The sequence below is a fragment of the Gadus morhua genome, chromosome 22, assembly GCF_902167405.1.
Source record: "Gadus morhua chromosome 22, gadMor3.0, whole genome shotgun sequence".
Taxonomy (NCBI): domain Eukaryota; kingdom Metazoa; phylum Chordata; class Actinopteri; order Gadiformes; family Gadidae; genus Gadus; species Gadus morhua.
Genome location: NC_044069.1, coordinates 15295066 through 15318014, shown reverse-complemented (window position 1 = coordinate 15318014; position 22949 = coordinate 15295066). Strand labels below are relative to the sequence as shown.

Here is a 22949-nt window from a genome sequence, read left to right as displayed (position 1 = left end):
TATAATAAAATAAGGTGCTATACATCGAAGCAACATGTGGCCATTGTGAATGCATGGATGGAGATGCTTCAAATGAAATGTAATCTATATATTTCTCAAGTAGTCACCTGATCGGGGACATACATTTCTCTTTCAGCTCTCTTTCAGCTCTTTCTTGCATCCAGATTGCGTCTTGAGCATCCTCGGGGTATCCATACCCACAGCATCTTTAAAGCATCCCGGAAGTGACAGCATCATTTGGTCTTCAGGAAGAAGCGACGCATCATCGCCAGTGCATTGACAACAACGGTACGGATTGCAAAGGCAACGAACCTGTCTATCGCGATCTGTTTTATAATGTGCATTTGCTTTTCCGAGTCGTATATAACTGCAAATCATCCTAATGTCACGTGTGAAAGAGATATATGCATACGGTTGTCTTGTTGTTATTCACCACCGTGCTAGCTGTCCGGCTTACGTTAGCTCAGTATGTGTCATGACATGGCCTGCTGCTCAGAAGCTAATGATAGCTCACCTGATAGCGCAGGTGAGCTATCAGGTTTAGTCTTCTCATCCTGTTACGGTTAGCCATTTGTACATATTGTGGTATGCTATGTAAGCTAACTTGTGAGAAGCATCCAATATAAAATCCAGGTTATCATTGTCACCATCCTGTAGTGTACATTATCTAACATAACATATGTTATTAAAATAACAATACTAAAGTGAACTATGGCATATTTTTTCAACTACTTATCTATTCCAGTTATGCACTCTACTAGTGATGGTGAAAGGATTCACACTTTGTTGACCTGCCATTTCCTCTGTCCATTCTTCCTACTTTAGCTGCTCAGGTCAGACCAATGAAGTGACCAGAAGGATATGATGTCATCCTTCCAGGTGGTGGACTCATCGCCTGGCAGCAGCTTGAGCATCATGGAGACGTCCAACTTTGCCCATGTCATCTTTCAGAACGTGGGGAAGAGTTTCCTACCGCAAGCACCTCTGGAATGTTGCTACACACTGACCCCGTACATTACGCCTCACCCTAAAGACTGGGTGGGCATTTTCAAGGTACCCGCACCACACACGCGCAGATGAACCACATTTGTCACGCCTGAAGTGAACATTCTATTCTAAATGTATACAATCACCTGGCAATGCAATGGATGTAACAATTGATTCAAGAAGCAGTCCCCAGACCCTTTTCACACAGTCGTCAGCAAAAATAAGTGTGTGTGTGTGTGTGTGTGTGTGTGTGTGTGTGTGTGTGTGTGTGTGTGTGTGTGTGTGTGTGTGTGTGTGTGTGTGTGTGTGTGTGTCATGTGATTATATTATTTAGACATGCGCGCCCTATTTCAATGTAGTTTGAAGGGCTCCAGGCTAGCATAGCTTCGTGCTAAAATCCCCAGCGACACAAATGAGCTTTAGCGCGGTAGCCCTTCATGAGAGTGGATGCAGTGTGATGGTTCTAATGGGCCTCACCGGTTGGGGAGGGTACATTTGCTGCCCTTTATTAACCACTGATTCTTATTAAGAGCTTTTCCTCTAGCAGCTGCCTTTGCTTTCCACTCTTTCTTCTTCTCCTTCCTTGTATTGTTCCCTGCCGTCTCCTCTCTGTGTCTGTCCTCTGTGTCTCCTGAAACCCCGCACTCCGCACAGCTCTTTTCATCAAGGCCCATCAAATCTCACACGTAATTAACAGGATATGTGAAGGGGGGAAAACTTAATGTGTCGTAAAAGTCAAAAGACACACACTTTATCGTCGCTTAAGAACTCACTTCAAATCCACCAGCTCAATTAAAAGAGAATAAAGATGCTGGTTTTATTTGGAAAAAGTCGATTGGAAAATGTAACTGTTGTAATCCCTGCTAATGAAAGCGTGTTTGATGGTTAGTTCTTCATGTCGGAGGGGGAAGAAGCACACCAAACTTTTATATTTTTTCGACGTACGTAGGTTTGTCCGTGTTCAGAGAGAAGCAGAGCATTTTATCTTCCGGAGGTGGTAAAGATGTCGGTAATTAAAAGAGCCATGTTAGTGGGCTATTAAGGTTTTTAATTGCCCCAAAACCGTTTTCAACTTGGGATCTTTCTCCTGTTGCTGCAGTACTCCATGTGTAAGCCTGCGATGTCAATAGGTGAATTACGTACCTATGTTGTTAACAAAGACCATCTGTCACCGGGATAGGAAAAAGTAAAACGCTAATGTTGGTCAGCCAATGTGTTTTGGGGGTAACTTTGTATATGCATGCTCTTGGGAATGCATGACTGTATTGTGCCTAATAAGTGACATATGAAACATTAATAATATATTACTGCCTGTATGTTGAGCCATTATCTGGATATATATGTGGATACGTTAACAAACGTACTCACTTGCTTACAAGAAGCTTTACTGTTCAACTATCCTGAAATGACTTTTACTTACATTAACCACATGAATGTTACATCATGTAACTAAACAGATGACTGAACTAATTTCACCTCTACATTCTGTCGTTCCTGTCATTAATTACCTTTCAAATATAATGACAGAGGCCGTGACTAAATGAGCTGGTTTGTGTCGATAATGCCTTGTGAGACCTCACAGACAGCCTATGTTTAGTTGTGCACAGACACCACCTAGTGGCCGAAACTGTCCATAGACAAAGTCATTCCACTTGCATTCCAGGTCATTACATCAACACTAAAATGACATACCATCACACACACGGCAACAGTGTACATTGTAACCACAGAACCATGATATTCGCATTTTCCATCTTATGATAATTCTGTTTATGAGTGTGGAAGCAAAATGATAAAAACATAAAAATATGCCAAACTATCTTCAAGGATCAAAAGTCTTCAGAATCAAAAATGACATTTATACCCACGCACACATGCAAAGACCCACACACACACACACACACACACACACACACACACACACACTCAAACACTCAAACACTCAAACACGCACACACCGAGAAAAGCCCTTGGAGGTTATTGGTTGTGGCATGTTTGGGTGGGCAGGGAGAAACCCGTTGTATAAGTGTATAATTAACGTGTCATCAGAGTGTTCCCTCACAACTCAGCAGAGTGATTGATTGCTGCTCCTGCCTGTGATTATTTTATCACATCACTTGTGTGTTGGAACACTGTAGCTTACCTAACCAACTGTCAGTCAACTTGGCAGTGCGATGTGCAACAATTTCTTTACATAATGTGTGCTTGCGTTCAGGTAGAAACATATGTATTTTGATTTGCGTGAGGAAGACGCGCATGACATTGGCCTCCTTTGGCCTCGCACTGGTTGCCATTTGCCTGTCAGTCGTGTCAGTCTTTGACACGCAAAGTTCGTCCTTGGCAAGATGTCAGTATTGGTTTGACATTAGATTGGTGTGAAATTGTTGTCAGTGTTCTTGTGTAATAACTTGGGGACAATTGTTTTATCGCCTGGTCGTGCAGGTGAAGTGTGTGAAGTGTTTTGAAAATGTAAGCAGTTGATTTACTGTCCTTGGCATCCGTGTTGATAGAAGTATGTAGCGACGTCATCGCAGCACATTGAGTCATAGTATGTAGGCTATTATCCTATCATTTTGTTGGATAAGATAAATAAATCCTATGTGAATTGTCTGTTGACGGAGATGTTGTTTGTCAATCATATTCTTGGAGAGGAAGAAATAAACAGCCATGCTCTTCAATCCCAGGGACTGGTGCAAATGAATACAGGAGGATTCGTTTTGTTTGCATAACAAAGGAATGCAAATCTGGATCCTAAGGCAGATTCATCTCCACTTAAAGAGGCTTTCTACAGTTTGAATGTCATCCTTATTTACTCGTATGGGCTCTGTATAGTCCCACTGGTGGTCAAAATAACCCTTGGCTTGAGCACAATCATGAAATGTCACATGCATTTATCGCATGAGTAAGGTTGAAGTGTGTGTGTGTGTGTGTGTGTGTGTGTGTGTGTGTGTGTGTGTGTGTGTGTGTGTGTGTGTGTGTGTGTGTGTGTGTGTGTGTGTGTGTGTGTGTGTGTGTGTGTGTGTGTGCGCGCGCGCACGTGCACGTGCACGCACACATCTTTCAGAGAACAAGTACACGGTGGAGTCCGGGACAGAGGGTGTGGGTGATTGTGCTGGACAGCTTTACGACGCAGGGCAAAGTTATGATGTTCACGACTGCTTTTTTCATCATCCGTCACTTACCAACACACAAAATTCATATAATTACATGTCCCTCTCCTCTCTGCGTAAAATTTTCACCTTTTTTCTCGCCCCCCTCTCGCACTTCCTGTTTCCTTTCCAATTAATTGACTTTTGCGCGCGCGTGTGCAGGCTGCATCCAGACACACAGACACATGCACAAACCGCCCCACCCCCAAAACCTCACACCTCCATTTCCCCCTTTTTTTTTGAGTCCAAACAGGGGTAGGGACTGAGGAAGGGAGGAGGGTGTAGGGAATGAGCAAGGGCAGAGGGTGTAGGAAATGAGGAAGGGAGGAGGGTGTGTGTGGAAAAAAGAGGGTTGGCTGGTCTAGGGAGGGAGGGTTCCTGGGGTTCTAAATGTTTCCATTCTTCCCCTCCACAATCCTGTAGTGTGCGCTATTAAGTCCCTCCGTTGTGAAAAACAGGCATCATTATACACAAGTTTCCCCCTGAAAAGTATAAACGACGGTGTTTGTTTTTAAAAAGAACGGTATGCACACTAAGCACCGTATACCATTTTTGCCAACCTTTCGGGAAACCTTGGTTCGGCTTTCTGCATTGTGATTTTACATTGCCCAGTTGTGTCCTTTTATTTAGATGCGGAGAGAATCTCGCTAATGACGATGATAATGATGTTGTGCCCTAAAGGTCGGCTGGAGCACGGCCAGGGATTACTACACCTTCCTTTGGTCTTCGATGCCCGAGAGCTATGAGCCAGGCAGCACAGTGCAGAGGAGTGTGGTGTTCCAAGGTACGACACACACACACACACACACACACACACACACACACACACACACACACACACACACACACACACACACACACACACACACACACACACACACACACACACACACACACACACACACACACACATATATTCCAAGGCAGCTCCCCTATTTAACGGTGCATATAAAAACTAGGGCTTTTATTTTATTAAGGGGAACAAAACCGCAACCGCGGCCAGGGACCTGAACACCTCTCTCAAACCACGCACACACACACACACACACACACACACACACACACACACACACACACACACACACACACACACACACATACTCGGTCCGAGGGTCCGCGTACTGGTTTTAGTGGCTCTAGCATGGTCAGATATTATACTGTGAAAACATGAGACTCCTCTGTGGTTATTCAGAGAAAGTGGTTGGCTGCCTGTAAGTCACAATTCATATGCTCTAACGAGAGCTTTTCAGTGGTCATCTGTTTTTTTTAAACACACTGGTTCTATAACACATTTAATGTACTGTAATGGCAGCATTTTACCAACTGGTTGAAATATTATCGCCATTAAATCTTCGGGCTTCTTCTGGGTTTTAAACCCGAGTGAATATTCTGTTTCCTTAATGTGGAGGGGAGGCTTCTGCAGTCAGGGCGGTAACTCCTGCCCTATGTGGGAGTGTGTGTTTTTGTGTTTGTGTGAGTACTTTTTTTTCTCGTTCCCTTTCGGCTGCTAAAGTGGCTCCCCGCTGGTGCAGAAATGAGCCATTCGCTCGGAAATGTCGAAAGACCAAAAAGAAAACCAAACTTATTTTGTATCCCACACATCTGGACTTAATGCTCACTCAAGGCAGATTTTCTTTTTTTTATGTATAAACAAGGGAGAATTTTCTTTTTATAAAAAAAAAAAGCATGTTTGAAAGATAGATTATATGGTTACATGAAAATGCTTCATGTTCAGTTCATCTATGATAGATAAAAAAAAATACATCAAATGTTACGCCTGATGTCAAACATGCCTGATTCATGTTCTGTAATTAAAAAATGTAGTTCCACCAGTCTAGTCCACCTTGAAAAAACAGACCCAACAGCAGACCTATATTCTTATGTGATATTTATGCACAACTCCTGCGGTCCTTGCGTCATAGGCTATTACGTTCCCAAGTCTGACGGGGAGTTCTACCAGTTCTGTTACGTCACCCACACGGGTGACATCAGAGGTGCCAGCACGCCCTTCCTGTTCAAACCGTCCACACCCACTGATGAGCTCCTCACCGTCGCCGAGGACGACAGCAACTCCGACATATTGGTGGTCACCACAAAGACTGGCCTGTTAGAGGTAGGGATACTCACACACACACACACACACACAGACACAGACACACACACACACACACACACACACACACACAGATAAAATACATAGACAAATGCATGCATACAAACATATATGCATATAAACATGCATGCACACACGCACACACACACACATACACACACACAGATCCTTCAAATTGACCACTCGCTCCCCTACCTTAGAAACCTTGAGCAAGATGCCGCATCCCTACCATCTTCCTCTCTCTGGTGGAAGTGTGTGTTTGTGTTTTGAAGAGAACCATCCCATCACTGATGGGAACCAGCCACAGATGTACACCAGATCTCCCCGTCCACACAGCTGTCCACACTGAGCTATACCGGTGCTCCCCTCTGCCCCTTCCTCTCCCCCCACTCTCTTCTGCTTCCTGCAGCGCGTGGAGGAGGTGCAGCAGGAGCGCCGGGAGCTGCAGAAGGCCATGCGCCTCCTGCAGGAGGAGAAGCAGCAGCTGCAGGAGGAGCAGAAGCGCCTGGCCAGGGAGAGGGAGCAGGAGAGGGAGACCTGCAGCCTGCTGAGGAGCCACAATCAGGTGGGTGGTGCTGCCCGTGGGGGTGGTGGTGGTGGTACTGGTGGTGGTACTTGTGGTGGTACTGGTGGTGGTGGTGGTGGGACGGTGCTTGTTGGGTTATGAGGGAAGTTGAGGGATGGTTGTGATCATGGGTGTGCAAGATTTCTCTCCAGATAGGTGGCCATTTTAGATTAAGTGTTAGTTTCTTGATTCGCGCCAAAATGTCATGGGAACTTTCAACGGCCTCTTGTCGGTGTTGAATATTCATTAAGTCTCAGCATGTTTATACTAAGGGGGTGAAATATAATAAATATTTAGTTACAATGTATGTACATTCAACCTATTCCAGGAATTAGCTTTTTTCAATTTAAAGTAGACAATCAGGAATGTGTTTATATTAGGTTAGGGCAGGTGGGTTCAGGGAAACAGCTTGTTTACCATCACTAGTTCCTGCCAGGGGTGGGGTGAGACCGCAGTAACACAACCATACCCATTTTTGGCCCATATGAAACATTCACAAATTCGTTTTTGTAAAGAATAATATCCCTAAGCTATCCTGTTCAATGCGAAGTCCTAGCAAAGAAGACAGCGTGTCATTTGCTTTTTGTGATCTGTAATATTGGCAGAGAGTCTGCCATATAAAAATCAGAATGTGTCAACTTGCATATGGACATGTACTCCTGTGTTTTGCTTAAGTTTGCATGTTGGTGCCTTCCAGCATGACTGTGTGGCTGTATCCGTCTTTATGCAGACAGCCGTTCCCTGCCTGCGTCTTACACGTGGAGCCAGTTCCACATCAGTGATCACGAGTTGAGAACTCAAAGGCCTACCTTTGTGTAGGATCCCGACCCCTCCCGGCTTTGATTTTGATTGATCTATACGCAAATTTTGAGGTGTGTGTATCTGCGAGGGTCTGTGTAAATGTGTGTATTTGTGTATGTGTTGCGGTTTCTCTATCGCTTCTCTTTGCTTTTTTTAATGACCGGATTCATTGGGCCCCAACAGAAAGGGGACGCAATTTATCGGGCATCTGGCGTCAGGGACGATGCCATCGCAACCACAGAGTGAACAAACATGACGTCAAAGCCCTACGCGCACACGCACACACACACGTACACGTGCACGTACACGTACACACACACACACACACACACACACACACACACACACACACACACACACACGTGCACGCGCACCCATGTATATTCACACGCATGTACACAACCGCACGTCACAAAAATTAATTGCATCCTTCTGATGCCATTCAAACTAAAATCCGCGTTCAGTTTCAGTGCCGCAAGGTCTCTTTTAACATGCATTCAAGCGTGTGTGTGAATACAAGCGCACAAAACGCGCTTGCACTCACACATACACGCTTGCATACAAATACACAGAGACACGCTCATTATGCCACCCTCTTGCAAACCCTTTTAGTCTGTGTGTGGAATGAGAGGAGGGCAGTCCGCAAAACCGCCAGACTGAAAACAGAGGCCCTGCCCAGCGTCAACACCACGCTGTCACGCCATTCAGGCCCCTCAGCTCTCTCTCTCTCTCTCTCTCGCTCACGCACAGCGCGCGCATGCGCGCGCGCTGTTCTTCACTTGTTTACCTTTCCCACTTTACCTCACTCTCGCTTTGTTGGTTGCGCTGAAAACTACTCCTTTTTCGTCTGTCTTTATTTATGTCTCTCTCTCTCTCTCTCTCTCTCTCTCTCTCTCTCTCTCTCTCTCTCTCTCTCTCTCTCTCTCTCTCTCTCTCTCTCTCTCTCTCTCTCTAAGGTAGGAGCTCCATTCCTTACGATGAGTCAAACGTCAAATCGGGCAGTTTTTTATAAGGGTCCTGGCTGATTAAGCAAACGCATTACACGTGAGTGAGAGAGAGAGCTAGCGAGAGAAAGAAAGAAAGAAAGAGGGGGTGGAAGCCTGTTGAGAGAGTTGGAGGGTAGGGGGGAGAGGGGGAAGCAGGGCAACCCTAAGGCAGTTGGGAGTTGTAGATTGGAAACTGGTCTGCTATCGCCCCCTAGTGTACGTTCCATCTCCTAGGTTCAGAGAGCGCAATGCTTTGAGTTCGACTATTTTACGCAATACAAAATGGCCATAAATTACAGCTGTAACACACGTTGTTATTAAAGTCGTGTGTTTCTGTCCTTCATTGGTATGCAATTGATTTGTGTGGGTAATTGTGTGTTTGTGTATTGGATTTTGTGTATTTGGTGTCTGTGTGTGTATGCGTGCATAAGAGAAGGCAGGCGTTTTTGGAAAGCAGGTAGGTAAGCTCCTGCTATGTGTTAAAATATCTTTAAAGTTTTAATGTGAGGACATAAGTATATATTTTGCTGCTGCTAATTTTATGACCTTGCTTTTTATAAGGTCTTAATGCACTGCTAAAGTGCTTTGCCAATGCAAGCTGTAAAAATCGTACAGTAATAAGACTGAGCCAAGCACAGAAAGAGTCATGTGGGTGTGTGTGTGTGTGTGTGTTTAGCATGTACTTTGCAACCGTAGATATCCCTTTCCTCTTTCGTGTATATTCGCAAATGACCTTGAATAAAGATCTCTTCCTTTCACACGCATACTAGAATATAAGTGGGAAAGATGGAGGGGAGGGGTGTGTATATGGTGTGTGTTTGTGTGTGTTAAGGTGTAACAGTGTGTATTTGTATAGGCGTGTTGGGCTGTCATAGGTAGTGGTTTCTTGGGGTGATTTAGTGCACTGGTGTTCTGACGGATCACTCCCAGCTGCCCATACAGGCTCTCTCGGCGTCTGTTTTGTGACAAGCAACCCGTTGAACGAATTCCCCTAGGCCTGCCCAAGCAGTCTCACAATACCTGAAGGCAGTCCGAGCTGTTCATGAAAGGTGTACTTCTATTGTACTGTAGTGCGGTCTGATTTGCCTCATTCAAGTTTTCCATTGTGTCTAAGTGGCGGGTCGTTCAATTCCATTCATGGGTATGACTTCAAAGCGCCAGGAAAAGCTTGAGGGACGCATCGAGTATAGTATAGACGAGGCGCTCATTGTATCGGCGCCAACCGTTTCCTGCAAAGGGTTAGTCATGGACATGGTGGGAGACCCACATGCTGCAGGGATGACATCAGCAGGGTCAGCTGTTGCACGTGGTGATTATTTTCACCAGATATGTTTTGTTCAACTCCCTCTCCTTTCTCCCCTCTACTCTTCCCTCCCCTCCTCTCCCCTCCCCTGCCCTCCCCTCCCCTCCCCACTCCTCACTCTCCTCTCCCCCGGTGTGTGTTTTGCAGGAGTTGCTGCGGTCTTCGCAGGGCCTGTCGGAGGAGCGCGAGGAGGTGCGGAGGAGGCTGTGTGAGGCCTGCGAGCGGGTCCGGCACCTGGAGGAGGAGCTGCGGGGAGTGTCCCAGAGGAGCCTGCAGAAGGAGACGGAGTTGGACTGGTGTGGAGGAGGGGGGGGGAGGAGGGGGGTGAAGGAGGTGGATCCGGCAGCTTTGCACGCAACAGCGCAATTTACTTTATGCACCGAATCGTTCTTGATGTGTTCCTTCTTGATGTTTGTTCAGTTCTGATTTCTGTTTTTTCCCCAAGGGGTAAAGAGGTGTTAAGTCATGCGGGCCTGTGAAGGCCCTTTGGCGCTGTTACTGATTAAGGGCTGTGCAAATAACATTGAAGAGGAATTCGTAAGGCACCCGCAGTCGATTTTGAACAGGACATTCATCATGAAGTAACACTCGAGCAGCACTATGCGTGTCCTCGGGGAGATTCACTCTTCCTGGCTCGAGCTATGGCATTATCGCCCGGGGCCTTTTGAGCAGTTAAAAGAATAATAATAAATAGTCAGCATTGAAGTATGTGGGAATCCGTACTCGGTATGTTTAGTTTCTGTGGCTCCTGGCATGGAAAGGCTCTGTCCTCATGTTTCCATGTCCTTTGTTTGTTATCTCCCTCCTTCGAACCGACCTGTTGGGCGGGATTGTTTGGCGTGGCCGGCTTCGTCCCCCAGCCTCCGCGATAGGCTGAAGAAGCATGGGTCCGAGCGAGACCGCCTGGAGAGCCAGCTGAAAAACGAACGGGACGAGAGGGACCGCTACAAGGTGGGATGGGGCGCTCTCAGTTCTGACACAGGGGAGGGGGGGGACGGTGCTGGGTGGTGTTTGTGGGTTTGGGTGCGTGTCTGTGAAACGGATGAACCACGACGGCGTGGATGGATTAGGACCCGTTTAAAAGGTGTGCCGATACTGAAAACTCGGAACGTTACCGTCCAATTAAGATCAAGGATCAGCAACACAGCATGAGATACGTGTGGCAATCATGTGTGTTTGCGTGTTTGTATGCGTGTGCCTGTTTGTGTTTGTGTGTGTGTGTGTGTGTGCGCGCGCCCGTGCGCCCCCACACCAGGCCCATCTGCGCAGCACGGAGCTGGAGAACACCAAGCTGAGTGCCGAGCTGCAGATGCTGAAGGCGGTGGAGCTGAACCGGGAGGTGACCATCGCCCAGTTCCAGGAGGAGCTGGAGCGCATGCGGGCCTGCCTGGCCCAGCGGGACGGCCTGGAGAAGGAGCTGCACAACCACCAGGCCCACAAGGTCTGTCTGGGACCCATGTGTGGGTCTGTTCAGACGTTAGGGACTTTTCTATTCAGGTTTCTATGAGGATGCACCCATAATGGGAGCATTTTGTGTATGCAAACACTGTATTGCACCTTTGCACTTGCCCACAAACAGCAACAACAGCAAACAACAACTTGCCCACAAACAGTATTTAGCCCCCCCCCCCCCCCCCCCCCCGGGTCTCTGGCTGACTCTCTTTCCTATTCTTTCATCTTCCTGATGTTCCCAGCCAGGATGAATAAAGTCTCTGTCTGTCTGTCTCTGTCTCTGTCTCTGTCTGTCTCTGTCTCTGTCTCTGTCCCCCTCTCCCCTCTCCCCTCTCTCTCTCTCCCCTCTCTCTCTCAGGCGGAGCTGGCCCGCGTGCGGGAGCAGCTCCGTCAGGCCGAGGACCAGCTCCAGGCGTCCCGGCAGCAGGCGTCCCTCCTGGCCGCCGAGCTGCGGGACTCCACGGGGGCCCGGGACCGCGGCATGGCCGAGCTGTACCGCGCCCGGCTGGAGGCCGAGAAGCTGCGGGCCAGCCTGGCCGACGCCCAGGCCGAGTGCCGCCGCATGGAGAGCCAGCTGGACCGCCTGAGGAGCGCCGCGCTGAAGGAGGCGGTGAGCGCCCACCCCACCGGCCGTTCCCCCATGCAGGGGGTCCCGGGGCTGGGGGGGGGTGTCCGGTGGGCATGGGGGACTGGGGAACAGTCCCGCAGCTCTGACTTGATAGTGTCGTTCGCGCAGCCCGACGACAGGACACCCAACTGAGCAATCAACCACGTAGAAAGCAAGATTTAAAACGAGAGATTGCTTGCAACTTCTTTGAAATGGTTTCTTTGAAGCTGTCTTGATCCAATCAGTGCTGCCCAGGTCGGAGATATGGGATCCGTCGGAAAGCTCTCAAACTTTGACTGGGAGACAGAACTGTGAGGGTGACGTGAAAGCCTTTTCCCATTCGGAAGGTGGGCTATTATGGTTTCACTCACATGGTGCCATCAAACGGATCGGGGCTATCGCTTAATAGGTTTTTATTCAACCTAGCTGTCTACAACAAATATATTTTTCCTTAGACTAGGCCGCTGTAATCAATAAGCAAGAAATCAGAGAATTTGTACTGTTTTGTTTGGAACAAAATGATGAGACGGCGAGCGATCATCCATTTTGTTTGCTGGTGTGAGATTGGTTTGAAGGATCCTTAAGGTGGCGTTATACTCGACAACAATTTTCTAACCAGATGCTAATATTCAGTAAACCAGAGGGAAATAATTGCCATTAGTTGTTTCGCTTTGGCTCTTTATGCCGCGTTTGTGCGACTTTCACAGCGGCCATCTCCTTGCCCTGTTTTTTCTTCGTCGTTCTTTGACGACGGACTCATTGCTAATAAGCATTAGCTTCAATTTCGCCGTCCCCTTTCTTCATGCATTCCCTGTTCTTCCCCCTTCCTTGTTTTCCTTTCTTCCTCTCCTGGGTGTTGGTCTAGCAGAGTGTTGTGGCCTGCCTGGAGGGCGGGGCCAGTGGGGAAGGCGGGGCCAGCGGCAGCAGCCTGGCTGTGGTTTCGGAGGCGGAGGCGGAGCTCCAGAGGGAGGTGGAGGAGCTGAAGCTCCGCCTCCACATGGCAGCCGAGCACTACAAGGAGAAGTACCGGGAGTGCCAGCGCCTCCGCCGGCAGGTGGCCAAGCTCAGCGAATCACAGGGGGTGAGAGGACAACACACATAGACACAGTACACAGGCATACATAGAGACACACACACACATCACACACCGGCACAGAGGCATGCATAGAGTCACACACACACATCACACACCGGTACACAGGCATGCATTGAGAGACACACACACAATCATGGATACACACGTAACATATATATATGCACACACACATCACACACCCCAATACCCAAATTCATGTGAAATTACCATTTCACCAAATAGGAAGGTAGGAAGAAGCGATTTGTGGTTTTATTCCAACAGGTTTAACGTCTGTCTGTCTGTCTGTCTGTCTGTCTGTCTGTCTGTCTGTCTGTCTGTCTGTCTGTCTGTCTGTCTGTCTGTCTGTCTGTCTGTCTGTCTGTCTCTCTCACTCTGTCTCTCACTCTGTCTGTCTGTCTGTCTGTCTGTCTGTCTGTCTGTCTGTCTGTCTGTCTGTGTCTGTCTGTTTCTCTCACTCTGTCTGTCTGTCTGTCTGTCTGTCTGTCTGTCTGTCTGTCTGTCTGTGTCTGTCTGTCTCTCTCACTCTGTCTGTCTGTCTGTCTGTCTGTCTGTCTGTCTGTCTGTCTCTCTCACTCTGTCTGTCTGTCTCTCTCACTCTGTCTGTCTGTCTGTCTGTCTCTCTCACTCTGACTGTCTGTCTCACTCTGTCTGTCTGTCTGTCTGTCTGTCTGTCTGTCTCTCACTCTGTCTGTCTGTCTGTCTCTCTCACTCTGTCTGTCTGTCTGTCTGTCTGTCTGTCTGTCTGTGCGTGCACTCAGGAGCCAAAGAGGAACGCAGCTACAGAGACGACCCAGGGACCCCTGGCCTATAGTCCAGAGTCCCCGACAACAGGTATGAAACGCACACACACCCTCAGCCACAAACAAACCCCCCAATGGAGCCGCGCCACCACCATCCAGAGCTGATCGTGCGTGTATAGCTGTAGCTTTACCTCAGCTATCACCACCTGTCGCTCACTTCCCCCCATCGATCCCAGACAGCATCGCCGACGCAGTCCTGCGCAGCAGCGCCGAGATGACCATCTCCCTGGAGGCGGCCTACCTGGGGGCGCCCGTCCCCCCCGAACCCCCCGCCACGCCCACCCCGGCCGCCGCCGCTTCGGAGGAGAGACGGGGGCAAGGCGCGGCCCAGGCTGCCGAGGAGCGAGGAGGAGGAGGAGGAGCGCGGCCAGGGGGAGACGACGACGAAGGAGGGCCGGGGGAGCAGGAGAAGGCGGGAGAGGCGGGAGCGAGGGATCGCCTCCCGGAGGAGAGCCTGCGCATGACGAGCTGGGTGGAGGTGGAGAAGGAGAGGAGGAGCGCCGAGGAGAACGAGGAGGAGGAGGAGGAGGAGGAGGAGGAGGACGACGACGAGGAGGATGAAGAGGAGGAGGAGGAGGAGGAGGAGGAGCATCAGGAGGAGGAGAGGAGTGTGAGTGAGCTGGATGGGGAGGTGGAGGCGGAGCTGGAGCAGACACGCTCGGTGGAGGAGGAGCTGGCCGCCATGGAGGAGAAGTGGAAGGAGCAGTGCGCCATCAACGAGACGCTCAAACAGCGGCTGGCCAATGAGGAGGAGCGATTCAAAGTGAGTGACATATCGGACTTTGTGTCTGCTGTATTGCACTCGGCTCTCCTGTCTGAGTCCGATTTCCCGCCCAATCTGGCACCACTGGAAATCTGGCCCAATCTGGCAACACGGTTACCAGCATAGAGGCAGGTCCCTCAGACACATTCCCCTGTAAGATGGGACACGAATGAGATTGTGGTGTTTCCCCTGCGCTGGCTTCATGTCGCAGGTCACACACAGCTGTTGATCACTGGGTTACAGGCTCCGTCTACTGTAGGCTACGGTACTCCGTGAAGGACTCTGGGTCACCTGCCAGACCTGCCAGTCAGAAAACAGAAACACGCATATCTTCTCCGGCAGGTCGAGGCACAGCTGGGGGAATGGCAATCAGATAAGACGAAGGTGGAGTGGGTTACACACATAGTGAGTTACGCATATTGAGTCGCGCACACACACACACACACACACACACACACACACACACACACACACACACACACACACACACACACACACACACACACACACACACACACACACACACACATTAAGGCGGCCCACCACACAGCCGCCAGACAGACGCTCAGAGAACGTCTCCAGACTCCCTCTGAGAGCCGCTCTCCAGTGTCTGGCCCGGACCGCCTCGCCCGCCGCTGGGGGGGGGGCCTCTCTCTCTCCTCTCGGCGGGATTAATGTGTCAGTGTATCGGTTACGCGAGGTGCACTCAGCCCACGTGCCGTTTCAGGGAGAGACCACGTGACCATGTGACAGACAATGTCTTTTTTTTTTTGCATGCTGATCTTGTGTTCATTTTCTTTTCTTTTTACTTGAGTCTCTCTGCACGCAAATCAACCCCCCCCCCTCCTCCGGGGCTCGGTTTGATCTGGGACCTCTGAGTGCATGTTTATCTCCAAAGTAAATAAGATCCTCTTATGGGTCGGCGGGGGGGGACGACTCCCACCGCACGTCCTCAGTGAGCGCGAGGCTGACGAGGAAGACAGGCCGGAACGCCGTGCTTTACGGCTGTTTACGCCAGGGACGGGAGGGGGGAGAGAGAGATGAAGGGAGAAGGAGAGGGAGAGGGAGAGGGAGTGAGTGGGGGCGGGATCATGATATAGGGAAAGGGGAGTAAATGGATAAACGTTGACTGTTGCAGCCTCCCTTCACCCAAACGTGACCCCCCCCCCCTTTAAACAGTGCCGTAAATCCAGAGGAGTGGGAGAGACAGACAGAGAGAGAGAGAGAGAGATTGGATGAAAGGGCGAGAGAGACAGAGATTGGCGGAAAGGGAGGGCGAGAGGGATGAGGGAGAGAGGGAGTGGGAGTTGTTGGAGGGAGGGAGAGAGAGATTGGAGTGGGGGGGGGGGGGTGGAGGGTGAAATAAGAGTCTTGAAGGAAAAAGAGCGGGGCCGAGGGGTTACGTTTGGGACAGACTGACAGACTGACAGTTATGAACCAGAGCGGGGGGGGGGGGGGGGGGGGGGGAGAGGGGGAACCCTTTGTAATGGGAATAGAGGAGTGCCGGCAGGCCGCAGTGTAAACTATCCCACCGGGTCAACCCCTCTCTAAGAGGGAGCGAGAGAGAGAGCGAGGAGGGAGGGAGGAAGGGAGGGAGGCAGCGAGAGGGTGTAATTTATAGCCCTCCTTTGATTCACTGTGGTCTCTCTCTACTCTGCCCTGCACTCGTGTCTGCTCCCTTGGGTTTGTGTACTTTACAGTGCGGGCCACACATTTGACAGGGGGGTTGCTCCAGAAGAGCACAACAGACCCTAATCCAAACACTTTCGCTCGTCATACACACTCTGCTGCGCCCTGCTCCCGCCTGGAAGACGGAGGAGGAACCGGCATGAATTTAATTGGGAGCTTCTGAGTTGTAACCTGAAGGGTGTCATCCTTTAATCCAGGATTTCGGTTTGGAAACCTCATCCTTGTTTTATTTACCTCGCCTGTCCGTCTGTCGCCGCTGTGCGTAGGTGCAGATGTCGGAGCGTGCCAACGAGGTGACGGAGCTGAAGCGCAGGCTGGCCCAGGCCCTGCGTGAGAAGGAGCAGATGCAGGAGGTGTGTAGGCCGGCGGTCATGCGCTGCACAGGATGCGCCACAGAGCCACACTCGCCAGCTTGTGTTTTTGATCTGGGTTCGCGGCAAGAATTTTTGCCTCATTATAACAGCAAAGATGACGCTCTCCACTCCGAACGTGGACGTGCCTCGGAGCGTTGAAAACTAAAGAAAACGTCCTTTTTCCAAATTCTTAAAATGATTGCAAGCGAAATCGAATTGTCTTATATAAATAAAATGTATACATTATATATTATAATGCATTATATATTATTGCAATTAGTAGTACAACCCTCCACCCCCCCTCCACACCCTGCCAAACCTTTTCCAGCATTCCCGGGGTCCAACCTTAATGAATACACCCATACCTGTCCCTCTCCCCCCCCCCTGCAAATGCCATGCAGCGTGTCCGTTTGAACTCTGCTGGCCCTGCTTTAAATGTTAAAACCAGATAGCGGCGCGCTAATGAAGTCATCAAGAGATGAGGCACGGAGGAGGGAGGGAGAGGGAGGGAAAGGGAGGGAAAGGGAGGGAGGGAGGGAGAGAGGGAGAGAGAGAGAGAGAGAGAGAGAGAGAGAGAGAGAGAGAGAGAGAGAGAGAGAGAGAGAGAGAGAGAGAGAGAGAGAGAGAGAGAGAGAGAGAGAGAGAGAGAGAGAGAGAGAGAGAGAGAGAGAGAGAGAGAGAGAGAGAGAGAGAGAGAGAGAGAGAGAGAGAGGGGAGGAGGGGGGGGGACAAAGGTAGAAGGGAGAGCGAGGCGGGGAGACTGTGGGCGAGAGAGGGAGAGAGTGGGAAAGGGCGCTTCTGTCAGCTAAGCGGCAGCAGAGTTTTGACACCCATTACAGTAATGAGTAGAGTACTAATGCCTGGTGCTTGGGGTATTATGGGGGAAAGGGCATCGCTGCCGAGGCTGAAACACGGGCTGGGTGAGGGGGGGAAAGGGAGAAAGTCTTCCTCTGCACCATTTAACTACTTATTCCCTCTCAAAGTCTGCTGATAGATGATGAGAAATGTCCCTTTTATTACAACTCTGTGGAAAAAATGTACCACACACACACACTCTGTAATTTATTCTCTTCGAAAAAATGATCAGTACTGGGGTTGTTCATAAAGCTGTCTTGCATTAAGTACACGCCATTACTCCCAGGCTCTGGGCTTTGTACTTTTGTGCCTGTCGGCCGTTTCCTCTGGGGTTCTCTGTGTTGGATTTAGTCATGTGCGTATGTTTCTATAAAATGAATAAATGATAAATGACACTTTTACAACACAGTAAAATATGCTAAGTTAACATGCAAGGATTCCCTGTCAGGTGCTTGGCTCCCTTTAGGCTGAACAAATAAAAACAAATTACTGTCATGTCCTCCGCGGATCAGATTTACATCGCTAAATACACAAATCAGAATGCGACTGATGGGTTTACACAAGAGTGTAAATCTGTCAACTTCGTAATGCATAGAAACCATTTTAAGAATTTCAAAAACAATATTTACACAAGACATTTAGGAAACTTCTCCAAATATCAATGCAAATCAACCACCGCTAACACGTTTGGTTGCGATGGTTGAGCACCCTTTGCGTCAATGTGGGATCTCCTTTACATCTATCTGCGTTTCCGAGTCCGATTTCTTTGCAACTTCAGATCAGGTAGCCATCTTCTTTAGCCAATCCGACAATGCTATATTTTGAGCTCAGCCAATCACGTGACCCGGCTCCATCTCTCCTCCCTCCCCCAGGAACTGCAGCGCTGCGTGTCCAGGCGAAGGGAGCCGGTAACTGGGGACCAGGTGTCCGAGGTCCGGCAGCCTGTGGTGCTCCGCTACCCCCTGCCCTACCCACAGGACCCCTCCCCGCCCCCCCTGGTGCCACACAGGCCCGCCGAGCTGCAGTTCGGCAACCCCTACTCCACGGGCAGCGACACGCGAGGTGGGTGTGGTCCAAACAGGTATGGAGGCCCTCTTTGGGGGGGGGGGGGGGGGGGGGCGTGTCTTAGTGCCGGTTGGTTCGGCAGTTTGTGCGCTGTCGACCACTTCACATGGCTCACTGTGTCTACTGCAGGGTGATTGACAGCTCTCAGGCCGTTCTCATGCTCGCGCTCTCTCTCTGTCTCTGGTAATGTGTGGCTCCGAGGGCCAAGGCGAGGGGGGCCCGGGGGTGGTGGAGGTTGTTGTTGTTTTTTTGCGAGGGAGAGAGAGAGAGACAGAGATCCAGGGAGATGGAAGGAGAGGGAGTGTGCGCACAGGGGGCAAAGGTCAGCCGACGGAAAGGAGACCGGTTTGTTCTGGAGTCGTGCTTTATTTAAGAGTAGAGCGCCGGAGAGTAGGTCCCTCACAAGGGAGTCGACGAGGAGCCCGTCTCCATGGTAACCCTGTCGTTGGTCGCTTTAGCAGCGGACAGGGCGGACGGAGCGCCGTCCCCCGAGCAGACGTCCCGCCCGCCCCCTGAAGCGCCGCTCTGCGCCGGACCCCCGGCCCACGCCAGCGCTCCCGAGACCCCCGCTAGAACCGAGGCGGCGGCGGGGGAGGAGGGGGAGGAGGGGGAGGACGGGGCCGGGGCCGGCTGGGAGGCGGAGGTGGTCTGCATCCAGCCCGCCCGCAGCGTGAGCCCCCCCGACGGCCTGGAGCCCCCCCCGGAGGAGCCCCGCAATGTGAGTGACACACACGCGCGCACACGCACACACACTGTCATACACACACTATCATACACACACACACTGTCACGCACACACTGTCATACACACACACACACTGTCACACACACACACTGTCATACACACACACACACTGTCACACACACACTGTCATACACAAACACAGTGTCACACACACACTGTCATAAACACACAGTATATGTGTTCACAAACACGCACACCTCCACTGCTACATTCACAATGCTACACAAGCACACGCACGCAATTCACACAGACAGAACCCCAGCCAGAAGACCCCCCCCGCCCCCAGGGGTGTCGTCGTCGTCCCCCCCCCCCCCCAGACCTGCGTGTCCCTGGCAGCCTGCCTTAGGGATGTGAACAAGCATAGGCCTCGTCACACACAGCAGCTGCTCATTTACATACACTGTGGTAATTAGTGCCACTCTGGAGGAATGGGGACCCAACCGCCCGGGACCGGAGGAATGGAGACGTCAGCCACAGGGACCGTATCCGGGACAGCATCGCCAATACACTGAGGGTGAAGATGGCCGAAACAAACGAGCGGAGCGCCCCTAGAACCAAGGGGACATGACTGATCCACACATCCTGCTGGAAAGCCCCATTTATTACTTTGTAGTGGCGATACTATCTTGGTCTGTAGACGAGGCCTGTTCTGTTTTACCTGAAGGATCTGTGATTCAGATCTGTGTGCAGTCAGGTGTGTATCAGCCATGAGTCATGGATGACTTTTGTGTGTGTGTGTGTGTGTGTGTGTGTGTGTGTGTGTGTGTGTGCGCGTGTGCGCGTGCGCTGCAGGTGGCTGATGCGGCTCAGCCGGCCTGTGATCATCAGTCCAGCAGACGCAATGAGGCCAGGGGCAGCTTCTGCTTTGACTCAAGGTAACACACAAACACTTATACATACACACACACACACTCTATGATACATACACAAGCAATGATACATACACTGATACATACTCACTGATACACACTTTTACACATACAGACACACACACACACACACAGTCACTGAAACACTCACTGAAACACACACTGATACACACACACAGTCACTCACTGATACACATACTGATAACGAACACACACACACAAATTGATACACCATACCGATACACAAACAAACACACACACACTTCCGACCATATCCCATCTTGCCCGAACTAATCTCTGTCTCTCTCTCTCTCTCTCTCTCTCTCTCTCTCTCTCTCTCTCTCTCTCTTCCCCCCCCCCCCCCCCCCCCCCCCCCACAGCAGCGAGGTGCACAAGCGCTGCCCACTGTGCGAGGTCATCTTCCCGCCGCACTTTGAGCAGCGCACGTTCGAGCAGCACGTGGAGAGCCACTGGAAGGTGTGCCCCGTCTGCTCGGAGCAGTTCCCCCTCAACTGCCAGCAGCAGCTCTTCGAGAGGCACGTCCTCACGCACTTTGACGGCCACGTGCTCAATTTTGACCAGATCGACTGAATACCTGGTGGGGGGGGGGGGGGGGGGGGGCGGCAAGGTGTGTATGTGTGTGCGTGTGGGAACGGTCTTTCATGGGGCTTGAAAAGAGTGTTTGATTGTTGTTGATCCAAACGGTGGCAGGGATGAACCTGTGTCCATGGAGGCAGGTTATAATTGCTCGCGTTTAGGGCTGCTCGATTATGGAAAATATCATAATCCCAATTATTTTGGTCAATAATGAAGTCACGATTATTAAATTATTAGATTATTTTTGAGTTTGAAAACATGATGCATTTCTTCAGCATTTCTCCCTTTATTGCTGTTCTATTTATATAAAACATTTAATAAATAAAACAAATATACTTTAGATAAAATATGTAAAAAAATAATGTTGATTGTAATGTTGAAAATCGTTTGACCCAAAAATCTAAACGCAATCAGTATTTGATTAATTGCACAGCCCTACTCGCGTGTCAATCTGAACCAATGTCGACTGCCACTTTTAGAAATGGAAAAAATAGAGGGTGTTTTGCCCCTTTTTCTCTCATAACGGCTTTTCTCATCCATCTTAGGTTTGCTTTGAGTAGAAACCATGAGGGATAGAGGAAGTATTTGGTTTAAAGGGATTTCAATTAGCGCTCATTTGGCTTCAGTCTCACGTTGACAATCATTTCCCCACTTTAAGAGATTATGGCATTAACGTATTCTGTAAAATATATATATATGTACTCTATTAATTGCCCTATAACTGCAACACATCCAAACTTTTATTCTGAGAAGAGGGATAAGAGGAAGAAGAACGACGACACAAGAGCTTGAGAATCTGAGCTCTTAAAAAAATATGCACTGTAAATTATTTATTTGTTATTCATAGTTGTATTTATTTCCAGGACCTCACAATTTCTTTTGAGGTCGGCCATTCGTAGGCTTCGGTCTGAGCAACAACTCTGCACCAGTAGTATAGCGGGGGACATTGAGGAGCTGATGGGGAATGGGTCGTAAAAAGGGCCTCAAAGCATTTGAACACGATTGGATCAAATCCCAACCTTGAAAGAAATGCTTATCACCTATACCGGATAACACCGTAGTTAGGGATATTCCATTCGTCAAACATAAACACAAATCATTGGATTTGTGTTGGTTTGAACTCCCCCCCCTCCCCACATTTGAAAAATGTAGTCTCAAATTGTGAACATTTCCAAAAAATGTAAAGGAAATATTTCATGATAATACGTCAATTATGAAGTTGCAATCCAATCAACAGTGACCCTCATCTAACTCTTGATATAGAGTAGGGAATAAGTAATAGATCGGTATGCAAAAAAGCCAATCCTCAAAGTTTTGGGGGATTTGTGATCCGTAACAGCAAAAACGCGATGGTGGGAGGGAGACACATCACTAATTTTCAATGTATGCACAATCAATTCAGGAATGGGACGGTTTGGCCGGGGGGTCAGAGGTCATGACCGTTGGATTTTATTGACTATTGAAAGGAAGTGATGTGATTTCCTCCCAGCCACTGCGGTACTCTGTGTCCCTTGAGAAAGGTGGGAACAGCACTACATGTATCTGCACTAAGAATCGGCTTTATTCTGAATGTATTGTGAGTGTGTGTGTGTCTGTGTATATATATATACACACACACACACACACACGCATACAAAATATATAGTTGATGGGGAGTTTCATCCAAGCTGCTGTCGTGACCTCATCTAGATGAGTTTTATTTAATAATGACAGAAAGCATTTTAAGATACTTAGTTTTTTTTAAGGAAGAACTGTGATGGAAAAGAATAAGAATACAAAAAAAAAGAAGATGCATTTTCTTATATTTTGTGTGCAGGGTCATGAGCTTATTTACGAGTATTTATGGTTTTGGGCCCCCCTGCTCAAAGGGTATTTCCTTGTCCAATTGCTTGTCTAGTATTTCCTGTCAGATTTGAAGTAAACCTCCCAACATTGTTGTATTCAGACTTAAAAAAAAAAAGGAAAAGATTTGCACATGCTGCGTGATCACAACCCAAATGTACGTCTCCGATCCAGCCCTTTCCCCGTGTGAAAGTCAGGCTGTCATTTTAAATGTGCATCGCAATGTTCTTTACGAATAAAAGACGCTTATCTAAATGCATTCTCCACCATGTGTTATCCTTCAGTGTGTTCCGTGAGTGTGATGGTCCTGAA

General features: G+C 49.3%; 1 protein-coding gene across 4 annotated transcripts; it reads left to right on the top strand.

Annotated features, from left to right (window-relative positions):
- Positions 1-142: 142 nt before the first annotated feature.
- Positions 143-22901, top strand: tax1bp1a (Tax1 (human T-cell leukemia virus type I) binding protein 1a). Of its 4 annotated transcripts, none has more exons than XM_030347115.1 (17): positions 143-288; positions 826-1053; positions 4818-4920; positions 6059-6249; positions 6659-6814; positions 10052-10200; positions 10765-10855; positions 11160-11345; positions 11715-11966; positions 12832-13044; positions 13818-13890; positions 14036-14622; positions 16578-16664; positions 18392-18581; positions 19046-19302; positions 20122-20204; positions 20579-22901. In XM_030347115.1, the coding sequence occupies exons 2-17, from the start codon at positions 862-864 to the stop codon at positions 20787-20789; spliced, it is 3021 nt and encodes a 1006-aa protein (XP_030202975.1). In that variant the 5' UTR covers positions 143-288; positions 826-861; the 3' UTR covers positions 20790-22901. The 4 variants fall into 4 exon arrangements, with proteins under 4 accessions (XP_030202975.1, XP_030202976.1, XP_030202973.1 ...); XM_030347116.1 differs by having other exon boundaries at positions 19043-19302; positions 20582-22901; XM_030347113.1 differs by having other exon boundaries at positions 19043-19302.
- Positions 22902-22949: the final 48 nt, after the last annotated feature.